The sequence below is a fragment of the Eublepharis macularius genome, chromosome 2 (genome assembly GCF_028583425.1).
Source record: "Eublepharis macularius isolate TG4126 chromosome 2, MPM_Emac_v1.0, whole genome shotgun sequence".
NCBI lineage: Eukaryota > Metazoa > Chordata > Lepidosauria > Squamata > Eublepharidae > Eublepharis > Eublepharis macularius.
This window is the reverse complement of record NC_072791.1, coordinates 234,108,776-234,129,478: the sequence shown is the minus strand read 5'-3', so window position 1 is coordinate 234,129,478 and position 20,703 is coordinate 234,108,776. Positions and strand designations below refer to the sequence as shown.

The 20,703-nt window shown below is 44.2% G+C and overlaps 1 protein-coding gene across 2 annotated transcripts in view; it reads left to right on the top strand.

Moving 5' to 3' along the window:
- HYCC2 (hyccin PI4KA lipid kinase complex subunit 2) overlaps positions 1-16,507 on the top strand; it is a 102,828-nt gene extending 86,321 nt beyond the window's left edge. The window contains exons 12-13 of one of the 2 annotated variants that reach the window (XM_054970171.1): positions 4,300-4,467; positions 7,511-16,507. In XM_054970171.1, the coding sequence (XP_054826146.1) occupies positions 4,300-4,467; positions 7,511-8,115 (773 nt within the window). In that variant the 3' untranslated portion in view covers positions 8,116-16,507. The remainder of the gene's footprint in view (positions 1-4,299; positions 4,468-7,510) is intronic. The other variant, XM_054970172.1, reaches the window with a different exon arrangement.
- The last annotated feature ends 4,196 nt before the right edge of the window (positions 16,508-20,703 follow it).

The window sequence follows — 20,703 nt, the reverse complement described above, 5'->3', positions numbered from 1 at the left end:
CCATTAAGATCCGCCTAGCAGCCATTCCCGCCTACCATGACGACGTCAGCAGCAAATCCCCCCTGGCCCAGCCACAACGCACTTCCTCCCGTAGAGGTCTGGCAAACCTACATCCCCCAACGTCTAGGCCTCTTTCCCAGTGGAGTCTCTCCTTGGTTCTCATCTCAATCATGCATAAACTTTTTGAGCCGCTAGCTACCTGCTCCATTAAGGTACTGGTAGCAAAAGCAACCTCTCTGGGGACCGTAACCTCAGCTAGGAGGGGTGAGTGGATTGCAAGCCCTGAGATATGACTCTCCTTTCATTAAGATGTTTGCAGATAATGTCATTCTCCGCCCGAGCTTCCCTTCTTTGCCAAAAGTTGTCTCCGCTTTTCACTTGAACCACTTTATTATGGTGGTTTCTGTAGTCAGTTCGTGCGATCTTACTGCGTCTGCTGATGGGGTGGTCCACTGTTCATCCATGTTGTTACATAATCTACACTTGGTGTCATTCATGGTCTTTTCAGTTTCCGCTTTCATACGGTTCGTTCTTAATGCCTTTTCTTGTGCGGCTAATGTAAGTCCTGTTTCTTTACTCAGTATCCACCTTTGCATTAGCCCTTTCCAGTTGTTGCTCTTGTTGACTTTTACCCTCAGTACTCATACATGCGGTTTTTCAACATTTCTTTCCTATATTCATTTTTTGTACCCTGAACTTTAGTTATTTCTTCTCTTAAGACACCGGTCAGCGTCTTTTCTTCCTTGCTCTTGATGTGATCATTCAGCATCCTTTTTTCTTCTACAGTTTTACTTGTAACAATCCTTGGCCACCATCACTTCATGGCAAATAAAGTTGATGTATGTCATTTCTAGGTTATGCAGTAGGAATGGCTGTTGTGATTTCCCTTGTTTTGCAATCTAGTGCATCCAGTTTAGGTTGTGTCCAAACTACAAATCACTGGGATGACCCAGGCGTTCATAGCATGAGTTATATTTCCATAATTTTTATGTATTCAGCACAAGTCATATTTTTCACAATTGTATGCTGAGTATCATTAGCTTTCATTATACTCAAATATTTGTGGTGTTCTTCATAGTCTTTTGATTCTGATTCCATCCAGTTCAGTAATCTTCCCTCGTTTTATTAGTAGCGCTGCATATTTTTCCTTTCCAAGGTCCAGAGCTATATCTTGTCTAAATAGGCGCACTGTAAGCACCAGAGACTTGATTTCCTCTTCAGATTTTCCATATAATTCAAGGTCTTCCATATATAGTAAATGAGATATTTTTCCCGCTCCCTTTGAAATCTCGTATCCGAAATGTGTTTTATTCAGTATCATTGTTAGTGGTATCCTAGCAATGACAAACAATAAAGGCGACCCAAATCACCTTGAAATATTCTGCACCTGATACTGACACATTCTAGTTCCACACCATTAGCTGTCAGTGTTGTGCACAGTTTTCTCATTGTTGGTGACAAGAACATTGTAATATTATTGTTAGCTCCAAACATTTCTAATGTTTTTTTCAATCTGTGAATATGGCAGGGAGCCGAATGCCTTTTTGTAATCAATCCAGGCTATGTCCAAATTTGTTTTCTTCCTTTTGCAATTTTTAATGCCATTTTATCCATCAGTAATTGAACTTTTGTTCCATGAGACTTTCAGCAGTTTCCTTTCTGTTCCTTTGATAAAAGGGCTTTATCATTTAGATGCTATTGAATTGCATCAGCAATTTTGCCAGTTAACACTTTAAACATTGTTAGCAGACAAGTGATTGGTCGATAATTCTTAGGGCGTGCCCCTTTGCTTTTATTGTTCACAATTAATACTGTTCTACCAGTTGTCACCCAGTTGTCAGTTGTAGCTGATTGTAACATGATGTTAAACTGCTTTGCTATCCTTGGGTATTAGTTAATTTTTTTTAGCCAAAACCCATGGATTGATTGATTGATTGATTGATTGATTGATTGATTGATTGATTGATTGATTGATTTGTCATTTCTAGTCCACCTTTCTCACTGAGACTCAAGGTGGATTACACAGTATGAGATTAGTACAAATCAGTATCAAAGACGTTTCCATAAACAATGCCATAGGGCAGGGGTGGGCAAATTGCGGCCCGCGGGCCACATGCGGCCCGCTACAGAGCCACATGCGGCCCGCCAAGCCAGTCACCTACTGGGCACCTGGCACCGAAAGAGCAACACTCTGCAGCTTTTCTCCCTCACACAATAAATAAATTGAATAAAACTACCACTATTTTATTTAATTTATATTTATTGATTTTTATGATATAATTTATACCTTTTCTGAAATGCAAAGTTAACTAATGAATGCAATCATTTTAAAAGGTGCGGCCCTCCGCTAACCTCCGCTCCCACAAAGTGGCCCCCGAGCCAAAACAATTGCCCACCCCTGCCATAGGGTAAATAGATACAAGTTTGAAAGACATGGCATTAGCAAGAATCCAATACAGAGTAGAAGAAATACTGAAGCAGAACATAATCAATTCTACAACTGACATTAGACAACATGAAGCACAGGTAGTACATAGGAGTACATATTTAAAACGACAGACAATATGTAAGGCAACATAGTGGTGAAGTCTGTGGTCCCCGACTCCTTAGCGAGGCATCTGAGACCCCGGGGAGGTACATACAAGGAAGGGCTGCCTGTCCAGTGGAGCCTCTGGAGGAGGGGAGAGGGCACCCCGTGGGGCTTTGGGTCAGGGCTCTCTGCCTGCTGTAGTGTGTGGCGACTCAACCTTTACCTGTCTGGGAGGCTTCAGACGTGTGGAGGGAGATTTGGGGTGAGTGGCGAGGGTGGTGAAAGGCTGCAGAGAGGGTCGTCGCCATACCAGCCTTAAGTCTTTCCGAACTTGACCAGTCCGGGCTGCGTGTGTGTCATGTTTCTTCGGATTATCCCATATGCCTCACCAAAATGCAGTGGTTTCTTCTTCCTCAAGAAGCATATTGCGGCTACTACATTCACCAGAGTTTTGTAGAATTGTCTCTGGTTACAATCTGAACTGCGTGTTCTGCCTGTACTGGCTTATATGAGCGTCATATCTGGAAATCTTTCTTGCAACTGCAGTTATCTGCTGCTTCAATGTCGGCAGTGCTTCTGGAATCGTTCTCAACTTCAGCAGGTAGTTTTCTTCTAACATCATCTTCATTTGTTTGTTCTTTAATTTTCTCTCTTTCAAATTTTCCAAGCAACTTGTGTCCTCCTGACTTCTGTTTAACTTCAGATCAAGGCCAAGTGTCCATTTCAGGGTCTTCCCCCCCCCCCCCGCAATATATTTGTTGATCTGTCTGTGTCATGCCCACGCCTCCCTCTTTCTGACTATGGCTGAACTGTACGGCCACTGGTTTGTCTGCTAGGCAGTGGCTGTTGGTATTGCAGCAACAGTGGAGTTCTCGTTGTGGATTGTTTCCTCTAATTTATTGTTCGGGACAAGTTTCACGCTTGGGATATGCCTTCGGTCACCCACGCTAGTCATTGTTTCAAGGATTCTCCTTCTTAAATTTTCTTGCTTCTCTGTTAAAATTAGATGCTCTTCCATCATGTGATGAATACTAGCTCATCGATTGCACTATTTCAGTTTCTACTTTTCCCTTTCAGGTTCTTCCATTTCTTCATTTATGTTTTGATCTTCTAGCACAATTATTTTCTTTTGTTTTCCTTCAATATCTGAGAGAGTCTTGTTTCTCTTTATGTAGTGTCTTTGGTCACACAATTTACTATTACTACTATTATTTTTATATTATTTAGAAATGGAACCAAACTTGGGGCTATCTCTAATCATGTATCTAACTTAATTTAGAAACTTTTTTCATTCTTAGTGATGTGCAGCATTCTAGCTAAGCCTTCGGTTTGATATTTGGCCATTGTCAGCAAAATAATGAAGGAAAATGTGAATATGGTAACTTTTCTGTCTCTTCAATGATGTTATGATTAAGATCTTTAGTATTTCATGTGTCATACTGTACTAAAGCATGAAACTGAAATGTTTTAAAAAGTAGATATTTCTTCCTGTGCTTTTTCTTTGGCAGGAAAGGTGTACTAACATTTCTGTTTTTTCCTTCTCTGGCTACCTGACCCTAAAAACGAGCAGTACCATTTTGCAAATCCTTGATCATGTGTGTCCTTACTGTTGACTTGTTGTGTTCTGGTCTGTTTATATATACTAAACAGTATACCTACTTATTCGTGTGGTGCACAGTTGATATTCTGGCTACAAATGCTCCCTACCTGGGTTGGAATGTTCCAGAAGAGAGGAGAAAAGAACTAAAATGTTGTATGTTGAATCCCAGATGGCTTTGACTTCTCAAACGATGCTGACTTGAGCATTCCTGGATCCCCCATCCTTCCTGGCTCCACAGACCTAGGGATCAAACGCGAGCAAGAGGGGGACGTGCTGGTGCTCAGGACCCCTGAGCGTGGCTCACCGGAGCTCAACTTGGCAGCAGCCACTACAGAGGGTAGGACAGAGATGAGGAAGCAGAAGGCAGGAAGGCAGGAGGAGGAGCAGGACGCCCCGTTCCCAAGCAAAACCCCTTCCCGTTCTCGGGCATTTCCACGATCCCAGAGTGTACTGCTTGCTCTTCGTAACACACCTGCTCCCACTGCCCTCCCCTTCCCACATCTGGCAGCAGAATCGGTGCTGCTCTTTGTGACCCGGAGGCATTTCAGCCTCTGCACAGCACTTGGCTTGCCATGAGCAAAACCTGGCTAACGGCTGTCCCCGCTAACTTTGGGATTGTTTGGAAACACTCTGTAGCTGGGTGTGCGTCCCCTAAAACAGGAGGGCTCACCAAACAGACACACCGAGATGGTTTTGGAAAATGGGAGTCCATTTAGAGGGGAGGTGAATAGAGATTTTTTTAAAAAGAAAAAATCCCTGCCAAACTTTTAAAAAAATTATTTGCTGACTTCCTAGTTTTAACTTATTTTGTCATCTCATCTTGAGAAACATGGGAGTGGACTGTCTCTTACAATGCAGATGTTTTGAAAATTGAATTTAGTCATCAAAGTATTGGAGTCACGATAGAAACAGCCCAAACTTGGAGGGGAAATTCTTACAGCCTTGTACAGTGGTATTCTTCCGGGGGTGGTGGTGGTGGTGGTATTCATATAACCTGTTAACTTTTCCTCTTTTTCCTCTTGTCTTCTCAAGCATGCATATGGTATCAGAATTCGGTCCTCTTGGTGCTGGTGGAGGGATACTTGACTTCCATAAAATTACTTGGAAATTTTATTGTGACGTGCATCTTCCTAAACTACTTCTGAAATGTTCTGTCCCTTTTCTATATTGGTGCAGTCTTCCTGCTATTGTTGTAACTTTTAACGATAATCAGGAAATACAGGTGCTAGCAAAAAAATACTTTGGGTTGGACCTGAAGTGCCATCCCTGGAGGAGAAATGTCCTGGCTCCCCCTTCCTGCTGCCGCCTGCCAGGCTGTCCGGGATGCAGCTCCGGGGGGATTCCGGACTGACAGCCCTGGGGAGGTGGGGGGCGAGGAGGGCTCATGCAGTGGGGGTGGGCTGAACACACCCTGATGAGTGGGGGTGTCTTATGCGGGCAGAAAACAACCTTTGGGTCCAACCCATTGTATTTCCTTGCAGAAAGAGTCTGCAAGTTAGTAAAAAGTGGATTAATAACACTTGTTGGGAGAAGTGCATGTTTTAAACGGCGTGTGGTGATTGTCTTCTGCTGCTGGGCAGTGACAATAACCTTGCAGCACGTATAGTTTGTGGTCATTGGACTGCAAGTTTTATCAAACTAGAAACGAAAAGCCCCCCCCCCCCCCCGGCCATTTTAGCACAATAAAGATTTAGTTGATGTTTTCCAGTTCTCTCATTGACATATTTAATACGGTTCTGTCCTGCCTTTCTGCCCTTGTTTTCAAGGTGGCTTACAGCTCTAAACACTGATGCACAAAGGGGAAGAGGAAAAGTTACGGCAAATGTTTTGTGGCCTACTAGCATTTTGGAGGCTATAACTTACTTTGGAAGGGAGGGGGGAGAACAGTCCATATCCCCTGATAACAGTGGTCTGATCAGGGAAAGGAAAGGACTGAGGAACATGGATACGGGTAAACGGAAGGGGGGGCACTTTGTACGTGCTTTGTGAAGTGCAGCTGCTCAGAAACCTCCCTGGGAGAGCCCGGAGTCTGGCTTGGAAGGTGTCCCCCCCCCCCGCATGTTGTCTTCCTTTCACACGGGGGCACTCTTGAGCTGCCTGGGCCTCTGCATGGCGGTAGCGCCCTGAAACGCTCCCTCGTAGCCTCCCTGGCCCCTGTCCAGACTCGAATGGACCCTCTCCTGCAGCGCTCCTTTCTCTCGAATGTGTTGCTTCCGGCCGTCGCTCCTTGAGTCCTCCTGGGCAAGCCGTGGGGAGGCTTCCCTTCTTCGTGGAGGGGGCCTTGGCCATCGAGTGCGGGGAGGCCTGCCTCTCTCCTTGCCGGCTGGGGGGCTGCCCACTAGACCCAGGAGGCGGGGAGAGGGGCAGTGCTGCCCGCTGCTCGGCCGGTGCGTTGGCACCCCAGCTTTGCATGGTGGACTCAGTTTAAACGCCGCTTTTGCTTTCAGGGTGTTCTGTTCTAGGTATGTATAAAACGGTGTTCCAGTTTCTTTTCTGAAGAATACCATGTGAAAAGTGGCTTATTTTTAAAATATCTCCTTTGCTCTCTTGGGATGCAGTGTATGAAAATGCAAGGTGCGCTGCCTGTGAGGCATTCTTTTGGTCTGCAGGGCAGTATGATGATGTATGAAGCTGAATTGAACAGACGTGTTTAGCAAAAAAAAAATTTCTCTGGGTATAACATCTTTAGCCCCCACCCCTTGATTATTGAATTTATTTCTAGATAAAGAAATGCTTGCAGTTCTTAAATCTTTCTGGGGGAGGTGGGAGGGGGAATGAAGAATGTGCCCAGTGGGGGGTTATGTTAGATTCCAAAGGGCCTCTGGCAGGGTTTCATGCGGTGGTTCCACCGTGTGGCCAGCATCAGCGACAGAAGGATCTGCTTTCTGTCATGTTGCAGTGTTATGAGACAGGAATGCTTTTTTTTTTAAGTAAGGGCTAGACCCACTTCTTACACGGTTACGTGGGGGAGGGTTTTGGGAATGCTAAGGTGGCTCATTCCATACAATAGCATGAATTAATATGCTGTTAATTCCACACAATAGCATTAACATTTGAAAGCCACTTGCCATATTGAGGTGTGCGTTGTTACTGCACGTTTCTGACAGCGGCAGTGTCGGCTTGGAGAGGAACTGCATGGCTGGGGCCGTCCGCCCAGGGAGCGGCTCCCCGAAGCGACTTTGGCTCCTGCCGCTTGGAAGCACAAGAATTACTTGTGCTTTAAAGCAGTTCAGTAAAACAATACAACACTGCAGCCCAAAGGTATTCCTGTGGGAAACACAAAACAGTAAAGAAATGCTTCAGGGGCTGTTTTTGAAACTTCTCAGATCTGCACCAAAACAGTTTAGTTTTTCAGCCCAATTTTTATTTTTGATTTTTAGATGTTGATGGTATCAATGGAAGAGAAGAATCTGTGAATCTGAATGATGCGGATGAAGGATTTTCATCAGGGGCATCACTGAGCAGCCAGCCAGTCGGGGCCAAACCACCTTCATCCACATCCCAGAGGGGCAGCTTACGGAAAGGAGCAAGTGGGCGTTCGGCCAAAGAAAAAGAAGTGACCTCGGCTGCCAAGTCCAGCAGCGAGAGCCCTCGAGAGTCTGCCCGTAAGCAGTACCTACACCAGTCGGTCGACCTCGGTACAGGCGCAGTTGAAATGACTCCTACAAAGAAACACCTGAGCCTGCCTGCCGGGCAAGTGGTGCCAAAAGCCAATAGTGTGAGCCTGATCCGGACTGCCAGTGCTTCTTCCAGTAAATCATTTGACTATGTGAATGGCGGTCAGGCAGGTTCCATTGTTGGCATCGGCAGCGAGGGCATTACTAACTTAGCAGCAGGCAACACCAATAGGTTTTCAACTATCAGTCTACAGGAGGACCGCTTAGGCCAAGCTGGGAATGGTCAAGATATCCTCCCTGCCGGAGCTCCTCTGACCAAGCAGTCCCGATCCCCAAGTTTCAATATGCAATTGATATCGCAAGTTTAGCTTTGTTGTCTTTCCTACACTTTCCCCTCTTACCCAGTTCCTCTTTGAGCATCAACAGCAACTATCATCCTATGTGGTGTGAGAACCCTAGCTTTTGTGATCTTGTTCAACTCATTTTCGATACCATATTATATTTTGTACTGAAACAGCAATAAAACCTCATGTTCCAGTCCTTGCCCCCCCCTTCCTGCCCCCCCCCCAAATGTGGTTGTGAAGCCGTATAATATGTACGATATGCCTTTTCCATGCCTTCCTTTCTCCTTGGGTGATGTGCAATCCATTGTAGGCTGATCAGTCCCATTTCAACACTGTGAGTCTTGAGAAGATCAGAGGAAATGGCGAATGTGATCCCTATGAAAATGAAGCTTTTGGCTCTTCTGAGGAGTAGAAACGGGTTAGTTTTCTCAATCTGCAGTTCTGCACAGACTACTGGATTGTGACTTTTTTGTTTCATGGAACCAGGAGTGCCTCAGAGATGGCAGTAGGACTTCTGGACTCTGAGTTGGGGCCGCCAGTTCCCAGGGAGGGAGTGCTGTCGTGGCTCCTGGTGGCTGTCTGAATGCACTTTGTCATTGGAATAAGAGGAGACCTCCTTCTCTGCCATGCTCCACTCTCTTACCCCAAATGTTTAATGTTCAGCAACTGAGACATGCATGTTACCAAGTTGTTGCCCCCTCGGAAAGAGCGGGCGGTAAGTAGACAGTGTAGGTTACAATGCACTTCTAATGGCGTTGTAGCCATATTTCATGTTCTGTGTCTTCCCCCTTCCCCCTCCAGGACACAGGGTTGTTTTGCATATATACACTAGGACTTTGAAAAATGAATCATGTTTAAAATAACTGTGCAATGGAAAAGGGGCACCCAGTTTTCCCAAGCTGCTTGGTTACTGCTTCTTTAAAAAAGTTATTTTTGTACACTGGTGATCTTGGAACCAAGCGAGAACAGCTGCAGTCTTTACAGTGGTGTGACTAAATTCGATTGCGGTAGAGATGGCATGTTCACCAGCATGTTGTGTCAGGGAACAGAGGTCACGGTTGCTGGAAACACGGAACCATTGGGTTTCCCTTTAAACATTGTCCAAGCCGTGAGCGCGGTGGCAGCCTCCTGTCCCAGAAGGCCTGTCTTTTGACTACTCCCAGTGCATCTGTGACCATTTCATGTAGCTAGTAGGGGGTTCCCCCCACCCGTGACGGTCTGAGAACTCGTGCCAGTGAACCCGCTCTCGAATGCTTGTGATTGGGGTGTGGGTAGTTCTCGGCACTGGCGCTGTCGATCCCTGCTTTAAATGGCGTTTCTTATTCCAAAGGCAAGCGTGACCATGCTTTGGTCTGCCTTGTGTACCTAAGAAACAAAAGACAGACAATGTGTTCTTTCATTTTATCCCTTGCTATATGTTGAACTGGAATTGTACAGGTTATTTATTAATCTAGGGAATGAATGGATGGTATATTTTTTCCCATTGGCAGTTTGAGTTCATTACATTAGATGAGGAAACTTTGCAGTAGTAAAAATATAATGAGCTGTCTTGGGTGGATTAGACTGTCACTCAGAACTATGAAGTGCCATTATTTTGGTAGTGAACTTTTAAAACCCTTTTCAAACGTCACGGACTGTTGCCTCTTCCTCTTCTCCTTTTTTCCTCTCTGACTCTGTTTTTTTTTTTAAAAAGAAGCCTGGCCAAGCGAAGAGCCATTTCTTGTAGCCGAGTTATTATAACAGTTGCTTTGGAAGGGCCCCGAGATTAAACATTATATAAAACAAATCCAGGAAAGTTAAACGGTGACTTAGTAAATACTTGCAAATCAGTATATATGGTGTTTAGCTTTCTGGGCCTTGCTTTTGGCTCTGACTTAAATTGTTAAAAGGGCAATGCCAAGAAGGTGCTTCAGAAAATGCTTGTTTCCATGGAGGGATGAGGGGTGTGCCTTCCATTTTCCAGGGCACTGGTCTGATCCGTACTTAAAGCAGAAATGTTTCCTTTTTCAAAAACATTAGAAACTGTGGCAGGGACCCGGAGGGCCACAAGCCCAAGATGGGTGTGCTTTTTAGGACAGTCGCCCATTGTGCCGTGGGGCAGGCCACTGTTGAACCCGAAGACGCGCCCCAGACACGGCAAGAGAGGGTGGACTGAGGCCAGGTCATCTGCGCAGAGAGGTGAAAATCCCTCCAGGCGCCCCTTTGGGTCGTGGCGCAAACAAGAAGGAACGTTAGTCAGGGGAAAACCGCCACAGCCGTGCTTCCGACCCGTCCTGCTGCTTTGTGCCCATCAGGAGGAGGAGGTCAGATGCTCAAACTAGTTTTGAAAGGACGGGGCCGGCTTATTTCTGACAGACAGTGGCGGTGCGCACAGCATATAAAAATCTGCATATGAAGCCTATTGAGGGTTGGCAGCCCTGCTGTCGAATGCGGAGGTTTGTCTTCATCTTGTGGGGCTTATAGATCATTACACACACAATAACCAAAATATATTGTCTTGAGTTCAGATTAAAATTAGAATAATTTTTACGGGTGATGTAGTCAGATATGGGTATTCAAACTCAAACTGATCAATATTTTGGTTCTCTTCTGTTCAGTTAAATTGCTTATTGTTTTCTTTGTTTTTACTCTCTTGGCATATTTTAATCTTTGTGTGTTGTTGCTCTTTATTTCATGACTCTCGCATGTGTTTAGATCCTCTCCCATACCTGTGGCCTCAGGTGAGGTGTGTTCTCTTACAAATGAGTGCTGCTGAAGATGTATGTCTTACTGGGCCGAAGTAGACACGGCCTGGGAGTTCCGGGGTTGTGTTCTCCTGCACTTTTGCAGACTTCAGAGCAGTTGTATGGAGAGGCTCACTTGACTGGAGAAGTGGCAGGGTGTGTGTGTGTGTGTGTGTGTAATGGTTTCCTTCTCTGCAGTTTCTGTGGTCTAAATCATACTTTCCACACACACACACACACCAAGCTGCTTTGGGTGTCTTTTTAATCAGGGGGAGAGGTTAAATACCCCCCCCCCCAGTGTCACTTTCCAGTTAGATTAACAACTCCACACTTGTAAGGCATCTAAAAACCAGCCCCCCCCCCCCACCGAAGGCGCAGGAGCCCCTCATCCTGTCTAGACTGGGCTCTTACTCACTAAAAGGAAGCCGTCATTTCAATAGCTTGTGGTTCCTGCTGCTTTAGTCTCTGCCGCTCCATGCCAAGTTGTCCCAAAGGTGTGTATGGAAACATTCTGCACGTGCGGCTGCGTGGCTATAAATCATGGCTTGATGTGCAAGGAAGGGTACCCCGTTTCTTAAGAGGCTGGGAATTTCATGTAGGCTTGTGTGCTCCTCCCCTCTTTCTCTGAAATTCCTCCCTATTGTTCAGTTAAAAATGCACAGAGATGAATGCAAAGGAATTAGCTAGCTTTAAGTCAGAGTTTGTAGCCTGCTATTAGCCAGGGCTTCAAATACTGGTTTAAAGCTAACTCTGGATAACATTGAGCATGAACCAGACATAATGCTAAAAACGGAAGCGTGTGAGGCGGAGGGTATCGGGCTGCTTTTGAACCGGGGCCAAGTGATCCTGGAGACTTCTGAGCGTGGCCCTCTGTGCTGGGTGAATTGCTAGGGAAAGGAGATGAAAGGGTGTCAGATGGAGATGAGTGTGTGAGCCTTCTCACATGAAAAGTCAGTTCTGTTGGCAAAGGAGAAAATGTTAAAACAGAATATGCTTTCCTGACAAAAACAGATACTTGCTTGTAAAGACTTTTGCTCCGGGAATTCTGTGGCGTCCTAGCTCCAATTACGTGGCGATGGCAGCTCCTGACAGTAATTTGTTCCAGGCGCAGCTAACATAAGAGCAGAAGGTGCCTCAGAGGTATGCACTTACGTACCTGTGGAAGAAATGTCAGAGAGGAAAAAGTTGCCTTGAAATTGTAAAATTGATACCTTTTACAGGGACAGTTTACAAGCCAAGAGCTGGGTAAGGAGGACGATGCAGCTTTTTTGCATACACTGTGGAAGGAGGAGGTCGCGTGTCAGTTGAGCTAGCGTGTGACCTTCCAGCCGTTAGCGATGAGGAGGAAAAGTAAAAACACACAACTACCAGCTAGTCGGCAGACTTAAATGGATGGGGGTTTTGGTTACAGGAGTGAGCAACTTTTCAGAATTGCCCTCCCACCACAGCATGACCGGAAGTGGCTGGATTGATACCCAACAAGAAGCAGCTTTGTGTTGACTTTGAAGGCTGCACCTCGTTCACTACAAAAGTGTGAGTTATGGGCAGCTCTCGGGGTTAGTTCTGTCAGTGTGAAACACGTATACTTCATACGAAAATGAGAAACTCCTGTCCTAGTGGACCTGTGTTATTTAAACTACGTGTAGGATTTGCAGATGTGTTTGATACATAAATCTGACGTTTCACACTTAAAGTAGTTGATTCCACACGCTTTGCTTTGCTGAAAGTAGTGAAACTATAACGTTTTCCAATTATTTTATTTGCACTATTTTGTGAACAGTAGACTTTGGTGAGGGACATTTTGTTTATGTGATGGGTGTGTGTATGTGGGTAGATACTTACATTTGTCACGTGTGGACTATCGGTTGCCTCAGTTGTATGCTGTATGTAGATATAATCATAATATAAGATCCTAAGGCAAAATATATTCCTAAATAGTGGCAAAGCTACTGCATCTTTCTTACCTTTTAATATATAATATGGTTTGCAGTTTCATCTTTAATAATCAGTATTTACTTGTTAAGGAAAAGTTGGCTACAGATACATTCTGGTGGAATAATTTTTGAGCCGGAAGTGCTACCACAAAGCTGTGATTCAAACTGTGATGGTGCCCCCCGCCCCCCCATCCTGGGAATGCGCCAATTGCAATTTAACTTGTAAAACAGTTCAGGTGTTGGATGATATATACTGTGTTATATTTAAGAATTATCAAACAAGAACATACCGAAAGTCAACATTAAGACTGTTTGGATAATTTTATCCTGTAACATTGTTTTCAGAAAACCACATATGTTGGAACAGGTGAGCTGTAATACTCAAAAAGGAAGTCAGGCAAACCTTCAAGTTCAACTGGTGAAATTGCCAAAGACTTGTTAAATTGTTGTCTAGTTTTAAATGCATTACATACACACAGGGATACATAGGGATAGATTATGTATGTAAAATCCTTCGCTGGTCAGTTTGCGTTTATTTTATTACCACCACCACCCCCCAACTAGGTGCAACAAAATGGACAAACTTGCTGGGTACAGTCTAGAGAGATGTTTATTGTCTTGAAATCATGGAGACTTCATTGGCTCAGCTGTGTATTGCATCATTGAGCACTTCTGTTCAGCACATCTTAAATATGTCGGATCCCTGTGGATTTCATCATCCTTTTTTGAAATTGACCATTTAATTATTTCTGCCATGTCTTAAGGCTGAAATCCAAAGAGCTAGTCAAGATGTCTTGTGCTTATGCTAACCTCTTGAATTTAATATTTTACTTTTCCTTTGGGGGGGGGGGATGACATACAAGCCACACCACAAACTCCAGCTTTAAAGAGACTTTGCTGAGTGACGTTGAGAGGTTTGTTTTCTAAAGGAAAATGTCTGTAGCTCCCTCTTACGAGTTTTAGATCATGTACGCTTACCATTTCATTTAGTATTTTAACTTTGTGTGCAGTTGGTAATTTAAATAATCCATAATCTTCCCCTAAAATGTGTAATGATAATTACATTGGTTTGGTAGACTAGAAGGTATTTATCAAACTTGAGGCATCCCAGAGAGTACATGAGGGAGATTTTGAAAGTAAGTGCAGGTAAAAATAGTCATAGAACCATTTTCAACACCTTGTAAATGCAAAGATAAATTCAGCGACATTTTTTTTTCCATTTTGACACAAGAGTAAGGAGTGCATGTGTGGGTGTAGCCATTTTAAATCAGTCACTTACTGCATAACTTAGGGATGATTGGGACAGGGAAGGGTATAAATCACAACCTGTTCTATAATAATCTTTGAAAATACAATGTATAATGCCGTTTCTTCTTGCTGTGCCAGTGGAAGACGCTCACGAGGGTGGATCCCCCGTGTGGCCCTTTAGCCTTTGGGCACCAGCTCTCTCTGTACTCCCTGGAAGGGCATCGGTGGGGCTTGTGGACCAAAGGACCTCAAATACAGGAAGTTGCCGTGAGAGAGTTGGGCGGAAACTCCACCCGTGCCTCCTCCACCATTTCGAGTGAGGGAAGGGCAGTTTTATCCTCTTCCTCCGGCTCAATGCAGCACGCCTGGCCTGGCCTGGTGGCCGGGGATTTTCAGGGGTCACGGAGGACTGCCGGAGGGAGGGAGGCAAAGCGGAGGAGTGCAGCTGCTGGACTGAGCCCAGAGCATCCAGGGTCGGGGCAGGCTTATGCTGTGAGAATTGGTTTATAGTCCCTGATTAAAAGTTCAGCCACCTTTCAGTGAAGTCTTTTTTTAAAAACAGAATTCTTCCAGTCAGTTCACTCTCCTTTTCCAGAAGCATTGTTAGATACACATGTGCAGTAATCCTTGATCATTTGGAAGCTGGGTTCTCTGAAGCACATGTGTGCAGGTTGCAGAAGCAGATCCAATGCGGTGCTGCAAGTCATGAGATTCAATACACAAGCTGCCATAAGGAGGAGAAACTGGACAAAATCATGCCCCCCCTCACCCTCCTGGACACACACATTTTCCTCTACAGCAAGCAGTGCTTCCATTGGCATGGCAGCAAAGGGGCGCTTTTTGCCCAGTTCCCTTATCTCAGTGTAGCCCGCTTCCCCCCCCCCCCCGCCCCGGGCCGCTGAGGTTACGTTTTAACCATGCAAATTCCATGACCTTCAGCGTTGCCGTTTGGGAGTCCTGGGGAGTCCGTGCCTGACTGCCTTCTGCTCACACTTCATAAGATGTAACCCTCTGTGTTTTGCTTAGTCATTAGTGTTATTTTTATTTCCGAGACTATTCCTCTTGAAATTACATGGTAAAAATATTTTCGTGGATGCAAAGAAGTGTATTATTATCTATCATTTATTTTAAAAACTGAATCCCCAGGAAGTCTTCTGTGCAGTGTCTCAATGCTGAAATCCTTATACATTTAAATCATATGACTACTCTTAAGCGTAAAATAACAGAATAGTTTCTGGTGCTTTAATTCAAGTGGGACCAAGATTCCTTCATTTGGGTACTACCATTAACCAGTCCATCTAGTTTGAAGACCCATATCTTTATCCTACATAAAACAGGCCTTGAAATTGGCACGCATGGGGTGTGGTGGGGGACTACTGAATTTTCTTAAGTTTACACAAGTTCTCCTTCCTTAAAACTTGAAATTTTTATTTATGATAAACGAGACTAGGACAGTCTGTATCATTTCCATCCTATAATCGATTTTGATTTAGTAATCATTCTGGATAAACATGCTAGTGAAAAAATTTCCATGGATCTTTGAACTTTTTTGTGTGCATACAGCTGTTGCTATTTTTAAAGCAAGACTGCTTATAATGTTCTTACCTTTATTGTAGACATTGTGGAAAGGGTATTAAGTAATTATTTTTGTTTGAAAAGTGGCTTGATACATAAACTCTTAATTGGGAACACACTTTCGGATTAACCTAGAGGCAGGGTTATCGTTATTTGATCCAGCCACCCATCTAAAACTACTCATGGGTCTGAATAGTTTTTACAAACTATTAATTTATTACAAGTTGTGAATGGAGATGCCCCAATGCATTTTTAATATTTGTAATAAAATGCAATTAATCTTTTGATTCTTACTGTCCTGCTGAGTTGAAGTCAGTTTGACAAGCAGCTATGTAATCCTCTAGGGTTGAAAGACCTTTCCTTCCCCTCTCTTTCTTGTACAAGGTTTATTCTCTGAGAATTTTGAAGAATTTTTACTTGTTGACATTATGCAACCTGTTTTACCTCGTTCATGAAAGAAGCATAGTCAGAAAAATACCCCACTTAACTGTAAACACAATCTGTTTGGCAAAAGGACTTGAAGTTATGTTAATATGCCACCAGCATGAGTGAGGATGCATGTTGGTTAATGACACCCAAAACATTCAAGGTTAGGTGCTGGCAAAAGACTAATCGAAACGGAGGTGTGATAAATGGCAGTGTAGTATCGGGGTGATCTAATGTGAGCCCTGTGGAAGAACGCTCAGCTCAGATGACATGTTTGAAGATCGTTATATTCGTGCATGTCAGCCATTATCTTAACTGTCTTACTGAACCTGGTTAATGCTGTTGACTGTTGTTGAAATGTGAAATGTAGTTAACTGTTGACCTTGTAAATATCTGCCAGAGATAAAGGATATTTTAAATCATTGTAAATACAGATGTATAAAATTGAAAGAAATCTGCAATGCAGAGAAAATATATAAATATATAAAGATTAAAATAAATATTGTGCTGTTTCTGGAAAAAAATGTGCACGCATGTATTTTCCACCACATCTTTACATCCTTTACCTGAAGGCTTTTCGTAATACAGTTCAGAGAGACTTCCAGGCACTTCCCTTGGAAAACTGGCAGAATCCACGTTCGCTTTAGATGATTGTGGCTGCACTTGGCATAGTGAACTGGACCTGCCTTGTGCCAGTCTAAAACATCCACTTGTGAGAGGGTGTCACCGAAAAACAACCACATGGAAACGAGACATCTTGGCTGGATTTTAGCAGTGGAGTAACCACTAAGTCATAGTGGTGAGTGAACTTCTCCTCCACTTTCTAGGACTGTCCTCAGGCTTCAAGGGAAAATCAGAAGTTGATTCCAGGTTCCATGTGAAAAAACAGGGTTACACCTACCTGTAATGGTTATTCATCGAATGTTCTTCTGTGCAGGCACACATGGGAACTGCATAGGTGATGAACCTTATTTATCCCAGCTAATAATTGTACAGTGTACTAGTTAAAAACTTTATCTAAAAGTATAAACATGTTAATAATAACAACAACATTCAATTTATATACCGCCCTTCAGGATGACTTAACACCCACTCAGAACGGTTTACAAAGTATGTCATTATTATCCCCACAACAAAACACCCTGTGAGGTGGGTGGGGCTGAGAGAGCTAGAAGCTGTGCCTGACCCAAGGTCACCCAGCTGGCTTCAAGTGGGGGAGTGGGGAATCAAACCTGGTTCTCCAGTTTAGATTCGTGTGCTCTTAACCACTACAGCAAACTGGCTCTCCAGTTAAAATAAAGAATGAAAGACTCAAAGATGCACAAATCACACTGGTATATGCTAAAGCTATCAAAAATAAATGAGTGTACATGACGTTCGTACTGTGCCTAAATTAAACTTAAGAAGTAATCATTTTCTACGTCTTTTACCTAGCAGATGCAGAAATGAACATGCACACAATCTAGATCTGAGAATGTCATAAGTCATATAGAAGTGCATAAGTCACACAAAGTACATATGTGAAAAATCATATTTCTGCTGTATCATCTATTTCATGATGTACCTCTGAGCATACAAATGATACTTGTGCAAACTGAAAGTTTAGTCCAAGATGTCAATTTCACCGTTTCCTGTTCTGTTTCCTGGGGTTTATGCTGGTAGACAAATAGCTATTCTTAATAAGTTACTTCCACTATTATCAGAAGAACTAGTTGGTGCTGAATAAACTTTGCGAAGAGGCGAACTGTGCATCAGAACAATTGGAATGAAAAATGCCTATCTGGAGTTGCTTATATAGGAAGTCTTAAGTGAGCTATTAGTAATTCAGGCTGACTAATGAAGCAAGGTGTTACAATCTTTACTTTCCTTGGGGTAGATGTTTCTTTTAATCTGTCCCTTAACCCTCTGGGTAGTCTGCTGCCACCAGGAATATTTTATTCCAAGATATTTTATTTAAATTTTCCCTTTGGTAACGTGTTTAAGCGTCAGGCTCCTTCGTGGTTCTATGTGGCCCTGAGGATAGGAATGGGATATAACAATGACAGCTACACTGGGATATAACAAAACAAAAACAAACTTTAAGTTAAGGAGCGTACTGGTTTCATAAATGTAGTTCTTGGTTCTTAAAGTTACTTCATTTACTCTCATTCACACAGATCTCTTCTAAGGCTTCACACACAGTTAGCCTCTTTCTCTAACTCAATATTTGTCTCACAGAAATGCTTAAAACTCCTCAGGCAGCACACAGCTAGCCTCTCTTTCCCTGACTGAGTGTCCTTTCACAGACATGCTCAGTTCAGGTTCCACACAGGTCATATTTCTCTCATAAAACACGTCAACGTACACAGGCAGCACACAGCCGGCCTCCCTTTCCCTGACTGAGTGTCCTTTCACAAACATGCTCAGTTCAGGTTCCACACAGGTCATATTTCTCTCATAAAACACTTCAACGTACTCAGGCAGCACACAGCTGGCCTCCCTTTCCCTGACTGAGTGTCCTTTCACAAACAGGCTCAGTTCAGGTTCCACACAGGTCATATTTCTCTCATAAAACTCTTCAATGTACTCAGGCAGCACACAGCCGGCCTCCCTTTCACTGACTGAGTGTCCTTTCACAAACAGGCTCAGTTCAGGTTCCACACAGGTCATATTTCTCTCATAAAACACTTCAACGTACTCAGGCAGCACACAGCCGGCCTCCCTTTCCCTGACTGAGTGTCCTTTCACAAACAGGCTCAGTTCAGGTCCCACACAGGTCATATTTCTCTCATAAAACACTTCAACGTACTCAGGCAGCACACAGCCGGCCTCCCTTTCCCTGACTGAGTGTCCTTTCACAAACAGGCTCAGTTCAGGTTCCACAGAGGTCATATTTCTCTCATAAAACACTTCAACGTACTCAGGCAGCACACAGCCAGCCTCCCTTTCCCTGACTGAGTGTCCTTTCACAAACAGGCTCAGTTCAGGTTCCACACAGGTCATATTTCTCTCATAAAACACTTCAACGTACTCAGGCAGCACACAGCCGGCCTCCCTTTCCCTGACTGAGTGTCTTTTCACAAACAGGCTCAGTTCAGGTCCCACACAGGTCATATTTCTCTCATAAAACACTTCAACGTACTCAGGCAGCACACAGCCGGCCTCCCTTTCCCTGACTGAGTGTCCTTTCACAAACAGGCTCAGTTCAGGTTCCACACAGGTCATATTTCTCTCATAAAACACTTCAACGTACTCAGGCAGCACACAGCCGGCCTCCCTTTCCCTGACTGAGTGTCTTTTCACAAACAGGCTCAGTTCAGGTTCCACACAGGTCATATTTCTCTCATAAATACTTCAACATATTCAGGCAGCACACAGCCGGCCTCCCTTTCCCTGACTGAGTGTCCTTTCACAAACAGGCTCAGTTCAGGTTCCACAGAGGTCATATTTCTCTCATAAAACACTTCAACGTACTCAGGCAGCACACAGCCGGCCTCCCTTTCCCTGACTGAGTGTCCTTTCACAAACAGGCTCAGTTCAGGTTCCACACAGGTCATATTTCTCTCATAAAACACTTCAACGTACTCAGGCAGCACACAGCCGGCCTCCCTTTCCCTGACTGAGTGTCTTTTCACAAACAGGCTCAGTTCAGGTTCCACACAGGTCATATTTCTCTCATAAATACTTCAACATATTCAGGCAGCACACAGCTGGCCTCCCTTTCCCTGACTGAGTGTCCTTTCACAAACAGGCTCAGTTCAGGTTCCACACAGGTCATATTTCTCTCATAAAACACTTCAACGTACTCAGGCAGCACACAGCTGGCCTCTCTTTCCCTGACTGAGTGTCCTTTCACAAACAGGCTCAGTTCAGGTTCCACAGAGGTCATATTTCTCTCATAAAACACTTCAACGTACTCAGGCAGCACACAGCCGGCCTCCCTTTCCCTGACTGAGTGTCCTTTCACAAACAGGCTCAGTTCAGGTTCCACACAGGTCATATTTCTCTCATAAAACACTTCAACGTACTCAGGCAGCACACAGCCGGCCTCCCTTTCCCTGACTGAGTGTCTTTTCACAAACAGGCTCAGTTCAGGTTCCACACAGGTCATATTTCTCTCATAAATACTTCAACATATTCAGGCAGCACACAGCTGGCCTCCCTTTCCCTGACTGAGTGTCCTTTCACAAACAGGCTCAGTTCAGGTTCCACACAGGTCATATTTCTCTCATAAAACACTTCAATGTACTCAGGCAGCACACAGCCGGCCTCCCTTTCCCTGACTGAGTGTCCTTTCACAAACAGGCTCAGTTCAGGTTCCACACAGGTCATATTTCTCTCATAAAACACTTCAACGTACTCAGGCAGCACACAGCCGGCCTCCCTTTCCCTGACTGAGTGTCCTTTCACAAACAGGCTCAGTTCAGGTTCCACACAGGTCATATTTCTCTCATAAATACTTCAACATATTCAGGCAGCACACAGCTGGCCTCCCTTTCCCTGACTGAGTGTCCTTTCACAAACAGGCTCAGTTCAGGTTCCACACAGGTCATATTTCTCTCATAAAACACTTCAACGTACTCAGGCAGCACCCAGCTGGCCTCCCTTTCCCTGACTGAGTGTCCTTTCACAAACAGGCTCAGTTCAGGTTCCACACAGGTCATATTTCTCTCATAAATACTTCAACATATTCAGGCAGCACACAGCTGGCCTCCCTTTCCCTGACT